The sequence below is a fragment of the Panthera onca genome, chromosome C2 (assembly GCF_046562875.1).
Source record: "Panthera onca isolate mPanOnc1 chromosome C2, mPanOnc1 haplotype 2, whole genome shotgun sequence".
Lineage (NCBI taxonomy): Eukaryota > Metazoa > Chordata > Mammalia > Carnivora > Felidae > Panthera > Panthera onca.
This window is the reverse complement of record NC_138347.1, coordinates 86164063-86181745: the sequence shown is the minus strand read 5'-3', so window position 1 is coordinate 86181745 and position 17683 is coordinate 86164063. Positions and strand designations below refer to the sequence as shown.

Sequence of the window (17683 nt, the reverse complement as noted above, 5' to 3'; positions counted from 1 at the left end):
ATTTTGTCCGCTTGGCAGATTCTTCATACTTGAATTGGGGCCTGCCATCCCAGGGACTATGCTGTAGATTGTGGTTGAGGTTGATTGGCAAAATTGGGCAACTTTTGCATGGTGCTGCTCACTATATCTGGATTCAGCACCTCATTTTTGTGGGAATTGTAAATACCCACAGTTAACAAAAAAAGCATAAATGAGAAAAATACTTGAAAGTGTCTTTTTTCTAATAAGAGGAATGCATGTTATGTTTTGTTTGTTTACTGTAGTGTGATGCCTTTTCCCTTACACCTACTAACTATTCAAATTAATAGTACTTACTTAGTTTTAGAATGTTAATTTAAGTAGACATAATTTTTAGTAACTTCAAAGAAACTTGTTTGCTGTGTCTATATTATTTTGAACATAATTCCGTTTCCTGTGTACAGAGAATCACGTGTATATTCACAATGAAGAAATTGTGTGCACCAAAAATAAACCCCTTTTGAACTAATCATTTTCTGCATTCTTTACAAAAGCAAATTTTTGGGTGTCTATTCCCCAAATACAGAATGTAAATTCAAGTATCTTTAATATTTTAGGTTTAGTGGTTGCAGAGACATTTGGGAAAACTGGTTTTAAAGGTGTTAGTTCCATTCTTGAAGAAAAGTCCGTGTTTTAAAGGTAGTTGTAAATTAAAAAGGAATTTAATATTGTCAAAAATAGAAAGTTTCCACCAAGTTTTTTTATTGTTTTCCTTTCTCTTCTTCTCTCTGTAGTGTTAGAAATATTCTTTAGATCAAGCAATCATATTTATTTTGTTTTTTAAAGTTGGCACAGTGGTGAATACAGTACTTTCTGGCCATAGTTTATAAGAAAATTCAAGGTACATTGTGGGTTTAACATATAACATAATTTTTTAACTAGATGGTGGTTTATTAAGTCAGTGGACATCAAAAACATAGTGGTGTTAAAGAAGAGAAAGATTTTTCTGTATGATATTAATTGAAAATTGAGTAGTTTGGGGTGTCCAGTAATATGATGGTTTGTGTTCTATAGTGCATTTATTCCTATTTTACTCTGTTCTTTGGATTGCCACTTTTCCTGGAAATTCTTGTTCCCTAGCCTGCCTTTCCGCCTCCTCCCCCTAAAAAACTGTTAAAAGCCCCCCCTCCAGCCCCCCCAAGATAGGATTAATGGAACAGGCACATCATTTTCTCCTTGCCCCTGGCAGTGCTTCTAGGAAAGTAGCCTCCTAAAATGTCAACATTCCCTTATATAATTTAATTTATTCTCATTTGCTCAAGATTTCTTGTTGTCTTTAGTATAAATTAAGCAGTGAATATTCCTTACTAATAAGAATGTGATTATAACACTTGTGTCAAGTTGGTTTACTTAGACCACTTAGGAAATTCTACAGTCCAAATTATGCTGCACAAATTGCCTATCTTTTTTTCTAATTATTAATTAATCTTCATTGACCTTTTAAGTGGCTAGTATTGTAAGGACTAGCTATAAACAGGTTTTGAGTCAATTGAGTTTGTTTTTAGTTGTACCTCCCTTTATGGGGGAGGGGCACTGGTAAGTTTTTACCTTTCCAGCTATGTGCCTCTAATGTTGATACCCATATCAAAAAAGTATATTATTCTGTGTGTGTGCATAGTGGATGAAGGGTTCTAACAGTTGTCACATACTCAAAGTTAGCAATATGTCTGTCTATGCAGAAGGGTTTCCAAGTAGCTGAGTTCTTCCAGGTGTCACTAAGGGTTGAACTATGGAAACAGAATGAATTCATGAAGGTGTTACACAAACTAGAATCATTTCTAGAATGTTTTTGCCACCATATATGTGTACATAATAATGAAATGGACTTGATAGTATTCCTCTTCTTAATTGTGGAAACTATTACTAAGTGTTTTTATAAATTAACAGTGGATTTAAATGATTTTAAAAGCTTCAAAATGAGCACAGTGAGTTTCTTACAATTTGGAAGACAAGAGGCAGTTTTAGACAGGAAACATCTCTTATTTAGTGCTGTTTCTAATAAATGATTTGCATTCTGAGTTAAGTGGTTTTTTGAGATTTAAAAAGATTAATAGTTTCAGAACGTTCCTGGATCTTATAAAAGGATTATGTTAGTTTGTGATCACAAAAAAGTGAATTGTAAATACCATCCAGCTTTCTTATTTTATCAAAATGATTTATTTTCATACAATTTGAAACTAATGGACTGACCATTTCTCCCCTAGTGACTTTAAATAAATAATTTAAAATTTACTTGAAGTTTTCATTCTTTACATAAACCTGCTCTCATCCTGTAATTTAAAATACCTTGTATTTCACATAATCAGAGATTTTCTTCACTAGTTTCTGGGAGAAAATAATTCTTTGAAAGAGAGCAATCATTTTGACATTTCTTCAAATCAGTAAATTCTAAGCTATAAAGTCCTAAAGAGAAAGGATTGAGGTGTTAAGTGAGGCCAGAGTACCTGTAGAACAGAGATCATTTTTTTCCACTTGGGTTGGCAGAAGGGTGTTAGCTTGTGTTAGTCTTTTTCTTACGTCACTATTGCCATCCACTTCCTTGCAAACACACATACACTTCAGTTAGTCCCTTGAAAGATTATTGAAGCAGGGAAGGGATTGTTACAGAATTAATGGCGGCCCTTTTCCCCACCAGGATTATTGTCCACGTTTTTAGGGTGATGGTCTGCCATCTTTAGTTTGCTTGTAGTTTTTTATTTTAGATCACTCACAATGGTTTCTAGTGTGAAATGTTAAAAGAAGGACTGTAAAATACCACACTTGGATATCTTGTACTTAAAAAAAAAAAAAACAAAAAAAAACTAATATATGAGTACATCTTTTATATCTCTGGTGAAGTATAGCACACTGTGATTTGCACCAAATGTGCCCCATTTTTTCCCCACTGAGAATTGCAAACACTGGGCTGAGAATGCTGCATTTCCTATTCTTGGTTGTGGATTTCTATATCAAACTTTATCCCAACCGTGGAGTCAACCAGAAGCAATGGCTGGATTCTTAAGAAAGCTGACTTAAAATCTAGGCTTCCTTGATCTCCAGCTTGGAATTTTCTATTGTCAGCACTAAATCACAGGCACATTTTTCAAGCTTTGTTTTTGGTTGGAGGTGGTACCCAGCTTAAAATTTTGAAATTGGGTTACCCACCGTCAGTTTATTTTAAAAGTAAAATTACTCTTTATCCATAAATAAACTTTAGAAATATTTTTTCAACACCTGTAATTTTTTTCTCATCTTCAACAGTCACAGTTGCAGATTATATTTCTAGAGCTGAGTCTCAGAGCAGACAAAGAAACATCCCAAGGGAAACTTTGGCTAAAAACAAGAAAGAAATGGTAAGGAGAATTTAACCTGTAGGTTTTGTTGGTTTGGTTTTCGTTTCTGTTTTTTTTGTTTTTGTTTTTTATTATTATTTTATTATTTTTTTTTTTTTTGGTATGGTTTAGCTTTATGTTTACTTCTTATCTTATTGTATGATCACTTGTTTCCCCAACTAGACAAATAATATTTTAAAGACTACTCTTTGTTTTGTTCTTGGCCCCAGGTAACTGAAGATATGCATGCTTGAGCCTGGAATACTTTTCATTTAGAATTCCAAATAGCATTTGTAAAATTCAGTCTATCCAAAGATATTGGACAGAGACTATTGGCTTAATTTGGGGAGCAGTAGGCTATATATATCTCTTCTCAGTGATAGCTATAGACCTCTTTAAGTGTCAAGTCTTTTAAATGCTTTAACGGATGTGAAATGTAAAGGTGAGTAAAATAGGCGTTATTTGCTTAGGGTATTAACCTTATATCTTTTACATGGTGAGCTTTCCAGTGGTTAAAATTAAATTAGGTTCAAGTTTTCAGTAAACAAGTCCAGATTCTTCCTGTTGTTAAGGGCTGCTAGGTACTAGAGATAGAGTTGAAAGACCAGTAGAGGTGGAATACATTGGTATATGCTTTGAAACTTTTAAGAACATTTTAATTCTTTGATCCAATGTCATATGTGAAACTGAAATGATTTATTAGCTAATGTTTATATAGCTGTTTTCCTCCTCAGCTATAGATTTCATTTATAAAGAAGTTGAAAAAGTTGTCTCCCTTTGGCAGGCAAAAGATGTGATTGAAGAGCATGGTCCTTCAGAAAAGGCAATAAATGGCCCAACTAGTGCTTCTGGCGATGAAATTTCTAAGCTACAGCGTACTCCAGGAGAAGAAAAGATTAATACCTTAAAAGAAGAAAACACTCAAGAAGCAGCAGTCCTGAATGGTGTTTCATAAACTGAAGAAGTTCCTAGTTTACAGTTCTTTTACATTACATTTTACAATAGTGCTTGTACAAGCTTGCCAAAGATAGAATATGGATCGCCAGTCTTTACATCGCACTTTCAGTTCCTCCATTTGGAATTCAGAAAGGGGAGGGATCCTGAAGAAATCATATGTTAAACATACTTTGACACCTACTGTGTTATAAAATATATCATCAGATGTGCCTTGAGAATAGTATATGTAACATTAAAAAAAGTTGCTGGCTATAGGAAATGTTATTTTGTTTTCAAAATATGGCAGAGATGGGGGGAGGAGGGTGGGGTGGGATCCCTAACGTAATATTCTTTATGAAAGCATTAGCTGCTTTTGTTACATTTTTAATAATATGCAACCACTTCTTCACCTGAGGAAAACTAGAATGAAATGCAGTCTAAAATATTTTGCACTGAATTGTAATTCTTCATTAGTTTAGTCTGGAAACTGGTCTGTTTTAATGTGTTTTTTAAATGCTGTATGTTGAGGAAAATCTGCAGACCACTGGAATACATTTGTTAAACTCATCTGCAGGGACACTGGGTGATATTGGCAGTGACTGTTCTACATTGAGGCTTTGTTTGGTTTATTTATTAAAGTGTACAGTATTTAAAAATCAAACATAGCTTTAGTTAAAACACTAAGCTGAATTAGTCATGTCCATTTCAGAGATAACCTGAACTACTGAAAAGATCAATTTCCAGGTTTATTCTGTATAAAAGTACATGTTAGTCTTCAGTAGAGTATCTTTTCCTTTTTTTCTTTTTCTTTTCCTTTTTTTCTTTTTTCTTTTTCTTTTTTCTTTTTTGATTTTGGTTGTTTGATGTGCAATATGTTTTTGTATGCAGGTAGTAAATAAACTTTGATCTTCCATTTGCTGATTTTTAACTTTCTACTTTTTATACCAGTATACTTTTTATAGCATAGTAGTTGGAACTAGTAATAGGCCTAGAATAGTTATCCTAATTGCTTTTAAAAAAGCATTACTTGCTCATAAATAGTATAAAAATATTAATTGATGAGTTAATTATTTTGTAATGAAACCTCTGAAAGCTTAAAATTTAGTCTGTTAGAATAGATTGGCTTAGGGAATTGGTCATTTAATAATTAGGAAAAGTTTTATAATCTACTCAAAGGCAACTTTTGGAAGGCAGTGGGATAAAATGCAGAATTTTACTTTGGCCTTTGATAATTTACTAAAAAATATTTTTATAAATCAGAATGGTGAGCAATTTTAAAGTAAGAAGTAGACCATGAACTTGGTTTTTGATTCTCAAGGAAATAATTTTGAAGATTGTCAAACTAATGATTGTATTTTTTGTATATATTTTAGCCACATTACTTAATTTTAGGAAGATGAAGACTTCACATAAAGTGTTTCAAAGAGTAATAATGATATAATTATGCAGATAATTGTGAGGTCATATCAGATAATTGTGGATTTACTGGAGGATTTTTTTCTATAGTGGTATATATAGACCACTGAGCAAGAAAGACAGCCTTTTCTGTCACTTGATGTTTGAAAGTGTTTTTTATGTGCATAATTTGTGTTAATTTGTTATGTGCATAAAACTGTTAAGTGGTTTTAGTTAATTTATAATGGCTGAAAGACATTTCAAGGTATTGCTAAAAATGTAATAATTGTCAGGTCAGTGTACATATAACCCTAGACCTCACGTTTATTATCACTGAGGTTAACATGTGATGGCATTAACTGCATTTCCCTAAAATCCTAATAATAGAATTTATAAGTAAGGTGTGGTATGAATAGTGCAATCCTTGGATTTTGAATAACAGTATCAAATCATATCCTGAGTTTAAAAAAAAACTTAACCCACAGATGTCTTTTTTAACCATCAAAAGAAAGAAGTAAAACTGTTGGCCTTTTAATTCTTGTCTAGAGTAACAGGGTTACAGATTAATTACAAGTTAAGAGAATTTTCATTAATCCCCAAAGTGGTAAATACGGTGTAAAGAAAAAAATGATTTTTCATTTTCTTCCATGTAGAATAGATTCACTAAGATTCTTCTGCCATAAAGATTGTTTCACTGAGAAAGTAACCTAAAACCATCTTAGAAAGTTGGGTATCATACAATCAGTTGTTCAGAATAACCACATTCTAGGAAATAAGTATCAAGATTTCATTATTTACAAGTGACTAAACCCAGCATCTTCTGTACTGCAGAACCATGAGTCTTTTCTTGGGTAAATACCGTATACTCTGATTCAGAAAAGCCTATTCCCCAAAGGCGGTAGCTATTGGTGATTAGGTAGCCCACCAGATTATTTGAGAGGGATGTATGTTTTTTTGGCTACTACACCAGTTAAGTGAGATGTTGCTCTGGGAAAACTTACTGCTGTTAGGCCATGCTAAAAGACACTCAACAGAAAAGCCCAAACGTCTTGTGCAACCCCCATATTTCAGTATACTTAGGTGAAATCACATCTGGAAGCTTATTAAGATTATGTGGGGATAAAAATCTTTTCCTGAAACTTTGGCAAGCCTAGGATCTTGGGTTTGGCATTACCTTTTCATTTCATTATTTTTTAAAGATTTTAAGTAATGTCTACATCGGACGTGTGGCTCAAATTCACAATCCTGAGATGGAGTTGCATGCTCTACCAACTGAGTGAGCCAAGCGCCCATGGAATCACCTTTTTAAAGCCTTCAGTGGGCCTAAAACTTGCAAAATGGTGTGTATGGGTCTTTGTTGATAGATCAGTCACCTTTGGTAAAACAGTCACCTTTGGTAAAATTGTACTAAGAATACACCAATTTTTAAGTCGTTTTGTGTATTTTAATGTGGAGTTAAGCAGCACATCAAACTGTTCGTGAAAACCTCAGACATTCCTTAGAACAAGACTGAGGGAAGTTGCCTAAATAGTTGTGCAAAACAAATACAGGTACACGTAGGGAAGCAAAATATCTAAGAACAGAGACACTAATAAGTTACTGAGGAAGAGGCAAAAGTAGCTGGTATTTTATTGTTTTCTGGATCTCCATGTCAGCCATTCTTTAGTAGCTCGGATCCATCCATCACCTTGATGCTAACATCGGGTATTTTTGTAGCTGTTATTTGCTAGAAATCTGATTTGTAATTTGAGAGAGGTCTCTGTGCGGAGTTGGCATATTAACAATGTTGCACTTAGATTGGATAATAGTACCAGATACAACTTAACACAGATTTGCATTTTCTTGAGGTTGAAATCAACCTAGTTTTCCTATAGGCTATGCCTACAATAAAGCTTTTAATCTAAGGAAGGACAGATGAATGGAAAACCTGATTGTAATGCATTAAGCCCTGTACTGGTGATTATTGGAGAGTAAAGGTAAATTACTTTTACACTTGGGTTTTCTAGAAGGCTTTAAGGAATTTGGATTGAACTGGATCTCTGTGTTTGGCATTATTCCAAAAGATAAAAGGATGGTGTGAATCCTCACTGAGTTTCCTACCTTTGCTATTATGGTTTGGATCCCCTATACCTTTTTTCTTTTGAGAGAGTGCACACGCAGGCAGGGGAGGGGCAGAGAGAGAGAATCCCAAGCAGGCTCTGCTCTTGGGATCATGACCTGAGCTGAATTGAAAATCAAGGGACTCTCAATGGACCCAGCCACTCAGGGGCCCCTCCCAGGATCCCCTATGTTTTTTTATAAGGACATCTGGTATAGTGAATTTGGGGACTCCTTTTTTAAACTTTATTAGAAAGCTTTCTTGAATGGATAGTAGTCACAACCTTTGATAGCATTTGGGTTTTATTTCAGAAACTCAAAGCAACAATCAGTCTGCTATATATAGTTAAATTTTGGCAAGTGGTAGTAATTTGAAGTTGCACTCAACTCGTTGAAAGTCCGATATGTTGAAATATAGGAGATTGCCACTAGTTGACCCATTTTTGACCTACAAACGTGGCATTTTCTTATGTATGATTTTTTAAGTATGATCATTTTACTCTAGAAATCAACCAAGAGTCTAATCATCCTGAAAACCCCTTATTGGTGAGAGATATACATACACTCAAATATATTGTTTTTTAAAAGGTTATCAGCGGATCACGTTGTAAAGAATCATCTGTACCTTCTATATTACTACTTCAAGTACTGAAATGTGTAGACTATCATGTAGCTTTCTCTTTAAGAGGATCTCCACCAATACATTTGGTTTGCATATTACTTCTTTGGTAATTTGAAAATTGCAGGTATAGATTTATAGAATTGGGAGCTTCTGTGTACTTAAACCAGACATTTCCAACTATGCCATGTGCAGTCTAAAGATAGCAAAAAGCAAGGGCAAGATTATTTTTCACTGATCTCAGTCTTAAAGCCCCCCTATTCCCTAGTATACTAGTTAATAACTTGCCAAATTTGTTTCAGTGATTGGTAAATTTTTCTTGGGGTGAAACTACAGGGGTATTCTGTGAATAATTTTGTAACTTTTTTACTTGCATTGTCAAAAGTAGTTGCTCATTTTTTAATTTAGAGAGTATTGCAAAAAATTTCCCACAGTTTTTGTGGATAAACCAATTTATATTGCCTTGGAGCTTGCGTCAACCTGTTTGAGTTTCATTTTCAACCTGCCCATTTTCAGGTTGTAAAGAAGAATGGAAACATTACTTTTGACATGCCATTAATTGCACTTGTACTAAGGTAACAGCAAGTGTTAACATATTCATATTAGACCTTAACACTGGATTGTAGACATTGTCTTTTGGTCAGGAAAAACTAGTAACACTGGATAGAAGCTCCTATATTCTGTTGCTAAGGCAACACTTGGCTTTGGCTGTAAGCAGAGATACACAGTACTCTTAACAGTGCCAAGAGCAAAAGGAGCTTAGGTCATTGACGTTTCCTGGTACTCAAGGTTACTTTCAGTCCAAGATTCTCTTTTATAACCAAAAACCCACTCTAACATTTTAAACAGTGTTTTTGTACTTTATCTCAAATTTAGATATTTTTTCTATCCTGTTCTCCCATTGAAACAACTGTTTCAATTCTAGCCTGAGTGTTGAAACTTAAATGTGACTTGTCAACTCTTTGAAGCATTCTGCCTGAGTGAATTTTTTAAATAATCATTTCTGACGCAGGGTTTAAGGTAAGGTGTACATTTTCAGTACGCTGAATATAACTGTAGTGTGGCACAGTTAACATGCTTAGGGTTTTACCCCTGTATTAAAGATGCTAGTTACCTACTTTTTCTAGCTGCCTTATGCCCTTTTTTGCTTCGATTCTAGAGTAAGGATAGCAGAGAAAACCATATAATCAATCTTCTAGAATTAGAATACATATGTATGGATATTCCACCTATTTTCACACAAGTTCTTGAATGGTTTGGGTGTTCTGGGATACTGATTTTGTAGAACTGGAATTTTCTTTAAGTTTATTTTGAGAAAGAGAGCACAAGTGGGGGAGGGTCAGAGAGAAGTAGAACCAGAATCCCAAGCAAGACTCTGCAGTATCAGTGCAGAGCCTGATGTGGGGCTTGAACTCAAAAATGGTGAAACCATGTCCTCAGTTGAGATCAAGACTTGGACGCTTAACCAACTGCGCCACCCAAGCATCCCAATTTTTTTTTCCCCCCATAGGTATTTTCATCATTTGGAAAATAAGAGAGGGAAAAGGTTTAACTTTGAGGACCACTTCTTATACCCTACTTTCCTCACCAACAAAGCATTTTTTATAAAGCAGCATAGGACTCATAATGTCAACTCTGAGGCAGTCAAGGCAAAATTAGGGGAACTATATCTCTGGTATGCCAGATATTCCTATGTCCCAGTGTTGTGTTCATACCTCCACTTCCCCCCACCCCACCCCACCCTTAAAAAACCATTTGAGTACCTACTGATAAAAAGGCCCCAAGCTGAAGGTGTAAGGACAAAGTCCCAGACTCAAATTTCCTTACCACTAAGGCAAATATCCCTGGGTTTTCAAATATGTGAAGGGTACCACAGTGCAGAGGTTAACAAAGCATGGAACTTTAGGTTTGAGAAAGATCAGCCTTCTCATTCAGAATGCTGTTTTGGGTAAATTACTTAATCTCACTATTGTTTCCTTGTGAAACGCTTAAATGCTTACTTGTCTAGCACACTGTTAAGTAGTCAATGTTAACATTACACATCAAGTATTTCATTAAAAAAAAAAAACATTAAAAGAGGAAGGCTCTTTTACACAGATCATACTTGAATCAATTACCCACTATGATCTGGAAGCCCTCTGTCAAGTGACCTTTCCCCAAGAAAAATGGTAGGAGTGCTTAATAGCCTACAATGAAATGTGGATTCTTCTATTTAAGGTAAGCCTAGAGGAAATAAAACTGATTACTGTGAAAGAAAAACATGCTTTGTTGTGCTCAGTGTTATTTTAAAGCATTTTTCATTGTCTTAATATTTGCCTTTAAACAGGTGTGCTATTTGTATTACACACCTAAAAATATACCTACTACATGACGTTTTCCCTTTCAAGGTTCATGCTTGACTGCCTGTGGGCCTATTAACACTCTATTTGTCTTTCAAAAATTTGTTTTTAGTTTTAATTGATAACATCTCTTAAAGCTCTTGTTCAAGAAACTTGATTAGTCGAAAAGACTGAAATAAAAGGTTAGTAAGCCAAAATACAGTTGGTGTTCTTCATTAGATTCCTTATTTGCAAATTCACCTACTTGGTAAAATTTATTTGTAACCCCAAAATCAACATGTGTAGGTACTTTTCCTAGTCATTCGTGGCCATAAAGAGTAGTGAAAAATTTAATGACCCAGTGCCCAAAGTGAAGCTTGCCTTGTTTCATTTATATTGTAAACAAGTATGCCTTCTGTGGTCCATTTAATGCCAAGTTCTTCACATTTTTGTCCTTATTGATGGCTTTCCTGTTTAACTGTCCTCAAGCCTAGTGAAGTGCTGCCTAGCATTCCTAAACACAAGGCTGCAATATGCTGACAGGAGCCATATTGTTGACTACAAGTTTAATGTTAATGAATCAACAACATGAATAAGATGTCTTTAAATAGAAGCACACATAAAACAAGGTTATATATTGACTGGTTGATAAAAATGGGACCCAGAAGTTCAGAGGTATGAACAAATGGTTCGGTGTTTGTTCAATTCAGTGTTTCAGTAACTTCTAGAACATAACTACTTTGAATCACAAACTACCTTCATACCTCTTTACTAAAAAAGACTTCTCATATGGAACACCCATGGCTGCTGTAAACTGGTGCTTTCTCATACTCTAAATCTTTTTTTTTTTTTTTTTTTATTTTTAAAAAAAAATTTTTTTTTTTTCAACGTTTTTTATTTATTTTTGGGACAGAGAGAGACAGAGCATGAACGGGGGAGGGGCAGAGAAAGAGGGAGACACAGAATCGGAAACAGGCTCCAGGCTCCGAGCCATCAGCCCAGAGCCTGACGCGGGGCTCGAACTCACAGACCGCGAGATCGTGACCTGGCTGAAGTCGGACGCTTAACCGACTGCGCCACCCAGGCGCCCCCTCATACTCTAAATCTTAACAAGTGGACTCGATCAGATTTTAAACAAGGAAACAGGATGGGAAATAAACCTAGGGCAGGTCTAACCCAACTCTGAAGCGCAGGTAAACACATTCCAACACTAAATATGATTGCCTTCCACAATTTTGACCTTGAAGGTCTTGTGCTCTCCATTGACAATTAGGAACTTTAAGATGACTTAAAGGTTTAGATGATAGGTAGTATAAATTACCATTTTAGAGCTAAAGATAGTATTTCCAGTGGTGGCCACAGACTACTTATTTACTTCATATGTTTTATACAGGTCTTGTGGTTAAGATCCCTAGGTTTTAGGTTTAGGCCAATAGCCATTTTACCCTCAAATATCATTTAAATAGGAGTATAAATTCTCCAGTAGTCCAAGCTGAGTATTTTGATAACTGAGAGCATTTCATTTCAGTTTTACTAATTATGGTTAACCTTGGTTATAGCAAATGCAAAACTTTATTATGCAAATATATGTGTGTGTGTATATATATATATATATATATATGTGTATATATATATATATATATATTCCATTTCTTTAAGTGGCTAGTTCAATACAATGTAATTATTTTCTTGATTAAAAACAAGACCTATACTCTAACATCTTACAGTGGTATAGTTTTTAATGTATGAAATCTAAATTGTCAATAATATAGTTAGATATATTTCTTAGGTCAAAGATGTACCTAAATTCATTTTTTAAATTTAAGGTTACAAGCAGTGGGGTCAGTTTTCTGAACTGTGAACAGCCTTTTCTCACAAGAAGATGAATCCCTCCTATAACAAACCTGTGTGAATTCATGCCATCCTAATATCCCACTGTTTCTGTTTTTGTTTTTTGAGAATGCGTGTGTGCACGTGTGTGAGCCTGGGAGAGGGAGGGAGAGAGAGAATCTTAAGCAGGCTTCATGCCCAGTGCAGACTCCTATGTGGGGCTTGATCTCACAGCTGTGAGATCATGACCTGAGCTGAAGTCAGATGCTTAACAGACTGAGCCATCCACGTGCCCCTATCCCTGCTGTATTTTAATTACCAGTTTATCAGCATCCCATTAGATTGGGAGCCCTTTCAAAGTCAGACTGTCACATTCATTTTGCCTTGAAGTGGGTAAGAAATTACTTGCTAAATGAATAATGAAAAATATTTCTATTCAGATGGTATGCATTTATCCATAATTACTGAGTGTTAAATCTCCAAATATTTTATCACCTGATTTAAAATCCTCAAATTCAAAGAAACTTATACCCAAGCTTTGGTTTAGCTTGTGCTAAATCATTTTTAAAATTTGTAGCTTTGAGGCCTTTTATTATAAAAAGCTAGCACGCATATACATAAACTAACAAGAACTTAAAATTCACACATTTACTTCATTTTTTAGCTTGACCTTCTAGTAAATCTTTAGCTTCATTGATTTTGGCTGCTATATAAGGAGATCCTCCTATAGGAAGAAAGAAAAAAGGAATAGTTATTTTATTTAAAAAAAATTTTTTTTTAATATTTATTTTTGAGAGAGAGAAACACAGCCGGAGTGGGGGAGGGGGAGAGAGACAGGGAGACAGAATCAGAAGCAGGCTCCAGCCTCTGAGGTGTCAGCACAGAGCCCAACGCGGGGCTCAAACCCACGGACCGCAAAATCATGACCTGAGCTGAAGTCAGCTGCTTAATCGACTGAGCTACCCAGGCGCCCCAAAAGGAATAGTTATAATATGGTTTCTTAATTTCTGCTTGGTGAAAACCTATTCTCTTCAAGCATCCCTATGCTCATCTGATAGGTGGAATTAGCAGAAAATAATGAGGACACTGCAACCAGATCACCAAATGTATGGTAATATGTATGATCAACAGTAAACGAAGTAAATCACATGAGGAATATTTCCACAAAAATGGCACCTTTAAAAACTTAAACTTGACAAAAAGGATTAAAAACACCTCCACATGTGACCTTGAAATGGTGTATGTTACCTATTTATGATGATTATAAGTTGTAAATGAACATGAATTTATTGTACTATGTTATTTTGAAAACATGATGTTCTCAGAGGTTTCTGAGCTTTGTTGGAAAGACCCCACTATGATTTGCACTCCTTTTCTATCCTTCACAGTTTTTCTCTTTTCATGTTACTAATTGTGCCTTCATGATGTTATCTGCAGGTGCTTTCCTACTACTCTGCTGGAGCAATGATTCTCAAAGTGTGATTCTCAGACCAGCAAGCATCAGCATCCCAGTAAGAAGCTTGGTAGAAATGCAATGTTACAGGCACCATACTATACTTAATGAATCAGAAGCCCCCCTAGTTAATGCAAGCTAAATTTCGTTAAAGGAGGCTACTACAGTCAGATAAAAACAATCACAACCAAGTTTAAACTCAAAACACTCTTAATGAAAGGCCTATCCTATGAAAGTAAAAAGATTTGTGCACTGGAACATGGATTTTGTGGTCTCTATTTTGGTATTCCTAAATAATTATTTGCTTTCTTTGAACACAGCCAAGGCTGCTGAGACATGTATCAGAGAGAAATATATCCTATAGGTTTCTAACTAGGAAACCTATAGTTCAAAGGTCTAAATGGATAGAAAAAATTAAATTTTTAGTTTAACTGAAACTTAACATTTCCTTTAAGAATATGTCCACCCCCCAAAAAAAACCAGTAGTATTAATAGTATTTAGAAGTTACATTTTATCACTACTTAAGATCTGAAAACATTGTTAATGCTTACCCCTACTTTCAAATGACATGGTCATTATTCTATAAATTTTTTCACTCAGGATTTATTCTTTTAAGACACCAGAAAACCGATCCAGCCTGGGCAACAGTGCTTACACACAGATTTAAGCATTTCCCTTGTAATAGCCAAGAATTAAATATGAAATTATTCCACTAGTAACAACTAGTCACTTTAAAACATGTGTAAGAATTTAACAGGTACTTACCCTTGTCTGGGTGATTTAAAAGCATAATTCGTCTATGGGCATCTCTTATTTTTCCTTTATTGGCAGTAGGGCTAATTTAAAAAGGAAAAGGTATAGTTTACTTCAGACTATGTCTGGATCACATCAAAAAATTGTATATAAAAGCCAATTAAAGATGCTATGAAACTGGAGTCAAGTCATCAAAACAATATGAGAAGTGGTTTAGGAACCTCTTTCATATCACATAAGGAAGATGAATATTCTGAATCAAGGAACTAAACAGCTCCTTAGAAAAATAAGACATTCTTAAAAAATTAGTTGAACTTGATAATCATAAAAACCCTTTTACTAAAAGGTAAAACATGTTTAAGTATCTGGAAATGAAGGCAGAATTTCACCACAAAAAAAAAAATGTGTTCTAGTGAACAACACTGAGCACTGCAATTATCTGTTTAAAAGCCTTTCAATGAACTGAGTGCTTATGTACCAGAGTGCCTTCTCAATGGACTTGTAGGGAGTGTTTAGATCTTAAAAATGTATACAACTATTATAACTCTTAACAAAAGATCTTTTTATGTTTGCTCATAGCTCTAGAATTGTAGAAAAATATTACAAATATTAGAAATTATTTACCTTACGCCTAATATTAATGCTGCTTCTCGTTTTGTCATTTTAGGTTCAAACCCACCTCTATAATAGCCACCACTGAAAGCCTGAAAGAGGAAATGCATTCGTAAAAATGGGTTATTAGAATAAACTGAATGTTTATTAAAGTTGATAACTGAAAAACTGAAAGTTTAATTTTGATAACTGTTCCTAGAAACAGCAGAAAAATTAAGACTTTTCAGAGAATTTTAACTGCAACTCCTATGGTATTTTAGCTTTGTAAGTAGCAGCAAATACTTTAATGATTGTTAAACATCCATATTTTTTTTTTCCCCCAGAAAAACTGTCTTAAAAATGTAAGACAAAACAACAGTGCCTCAAAGTCAGTTCTGGGAGTAACAGGAAGATTATTCCAAGTTAGCTAGCTGTGTTACAGATAAAAATTTGATGTAAGAATATGATTATATGTTTTAGAAAAACAAGTGCCTCAAGAAAAGGATTTGGAGATGTTTTCAGATGAGTGAGTCAAGGGTATTTTGAGGGTCAAGGCAACTACTAAAACAAGACTAAGTATCGAGAATATTATGTTACCAGCTCTTCTGACCTTGTTATGTCAGAGATCATATTGGTAAAGCCTACCATCACTCTATTCTCTCACATTCAATCACAACAATAAAAATAAATACTCAACAGGCTGCCACAGCCAATTTCATTCTGAACTGTGACCATGGAAGGTGTGACATTCATATCCAGTCATACTCTATAGCCTACTTAATTCCAGTGATATCCAAGTATCTATTAGAGAATACCAGGGCCACACAGTTAAGAATGGATCACTTCAGCTTCCTAGATTCCTGTGTTTTTGTGATGTAGAGCAGATGAGGGAAGGCAAGAATTTGTGGACAAATGATGCTGGAGTTAATAGTATCTACACAATGAAGTAGAATTGATTTTCATAGTACCAGAATTGTGTTAATCCCTCAGCCCCAATTCTGTCACACAAAACATTTTGATTTTTTTCAGGGTAACAATACAAAGCTCAGAACCCTTCTTGCTGGAAGCAAGAGAAGGGGCCCCTCTTAAGAGCTTCATGGATGTTTGGAAATTTACCCTCTTCAAATGTGACTCTGGGCTTCATAACACAGCAAAGAATTAGCAAAAATGTTTAGTAAGTCTTACAGATTTTGGTAGACTTTGAAAAACTTGTTTTACTTGAGGCTCCATATGTTTCATGGCTTGCAAAACATAACGGCCTAAAAACAAAAGCAACAAAATAATTAAAAAGTCTCCAACTTTCCCTGCTTCATTTCCACTTCCAAACCATAAACAAACCTGCAAATCCTGCAGCAGCAATGGTCAGTCCAACTGCTACCACTGTACTGGCCTGGTAAGGGGAAGCAGAGTAAATATTTACTTCTTTTAATTATCACCCTTCCCTATGGTACCCATTCTCCCATTCCACCTCATCACAAGTTTTATTTCAAAGGGAGAAACAACTTTTAGGATGAAAATATCCTACCCAATGGCCCTTTAAAAGGACTTTTATGTCCAATTCATTGTAGAGATACTGGATTTTCACTGTGAAAGGGAAGGGCGAGCCGACTTGCATATTTACCTTTACAGCAGTGAAAAGAATGATTTCCCTCCCTTTGAAAACGTCTTTTGCATCTCCGGGCAAATGAGGCCACATTCAAGTTCAATCAAGAATAATGGAAATAAAATTTCCGCTAGAGAAAGAACTGTTTAAGGTCACTGTAGAATTCTGATAACGCATCTCAACGTCAAATGTGGACTTCACTAGACTCGCTTTTCAGAGTGCCTTCGACACTGGGGCGTCTCTCGACCACAGAACCGACGCCCAAATGTGTTCAGGAACCGAGAAGAGATGTATCGGCAAGAGCCAAGGAAAAAGAGCAAAGTAGAGAAGGTACTGTTAGGATGTTTGCGGAAGGGCAGATCTAATCAAACGCGTTTCCAGTAATCTCTCAGCCTCGGAGACAGTGGACCAGGGACTGCAGCCCCCTGCACAAAGGCCATAGTAGAACACAAAGGCCCTAGAGAGCTGAGCCAGCAGCTCTGTGTCCTAGAGGGTGCGACTCTTCGGGGCCCTACATCTTCAGAGTCTCACTGGGGAGACAACCTCGGCTCCCCTCCTCCCAGGTCACGAGTTGAGATTGTGGCCTGGGCCCGAGATCGCCCAGGGGACCAGAAAACCGCACTTACCATGGCTCTGGCTCGGCTCCCCGGCCTCCACCGAGAGCGCCGTTCATTCCAGACCAAATGCCGTAGCCACAAAATTTCACGCCCCTACCAGAGAGCGACGCGGACACCAGCAGGCACAAACCGCTCAGACAC

At 35.7% G+C, this 17683-nt stretch overlaps 2 protein-coding genes across 8 annotated transcripts in view; one reads left to right on the top strand and one right to left on the bottom strand.

Moving 5' to 3' along the window:
- FXR1 (FMR1 autosomal homolog 1) overlaps positions 1-5178 on the top strand; it is a 61275-nt gene extending 56097 nt beyond the window's left edge. For 5 of the 6 annotated variants that reach the window (XM_060639291.3, XM_060639293.2, XM_060639292.2 and 2 more), the window contains 2 exons: positions 3259-3350; positions 4114-5178. In XM_060639291.3, the coding sequence (XP_060495274.1) occupies positions 3259-3350; positions 4114-4284 (263 nt within the window). In that variant the 3' untranslated portion in view covers positions 4285-5178. The remainder of the gene's footprint in view (positions 1-3258; positions 3351-4113) is intronic. The other variant, XM_060639296.2, reaches the window with a different exon arrangement.
- A 7904-nt stretch (positions 5179-13082) lies between these two features.
- DNAJC19 (DnaJ heat shock protein family (Hsp40) member C19) lies at positions 13083-17683 on the bottom strand. 2 transcript variants are annotated; one of them, XM_060639298.3, is made up of 7 exons: positions 17552-17683; positions 16944-17055; positions 16661-16712; positions 16508-16581; positions 15356-15435; positions 14744-14814; positions 13083-13248 (listed from the first exon to the last, which is right to left on the bottom strand). In XM_060639298.3, exons 2-7 carry the CDS (start codon positions 17016-17018, stop codon positions 13178-13180), a joined length of 423 nt encoding a protein of 140 aa, XP_060495281.2. In that variant the 5' UTR covers positions 17019-17055; positions 17552-17683; the 3' UTR covers positions 13083-13177. The 2 variants fall into 2 exon arrangements, with proteins under 2 accessions (XP_060495281.2, XP_060495284.1); XM_060639301.2 differs by lacking the exon at positions 16944-17055 and having other exon boundaries at positions 17552-17680.

What these genes read in the sequence shown, in the direction of transcription:
- DNAJC19 (XM_060639298.3), bottom strand. Translation starts at nt 17,018, where the DNA reads ATGTGGCCTCATTTGCCCGGAGATGCAAAAGACGTTTTCAAAGGGAGG. An exon ending in TTCTTTTCACTGCTGTAAAG is followed by an intron (nt 16,713 to 16,943) that starts GTAAATATGCAA and finishes TCCCCTTACCAG; the next exon opens with GCCAGTACAGTGGTAGCAGT. An exon ending in TGCTGCTGCAGGATTTGCAG is followed by an intron (nt 16,582 to 16,660) that starts GTTTGTTTATGG and finishes TTTTGTTTTTAG; the next exon opens with GCCGTTATGTTTTGCAAGCC.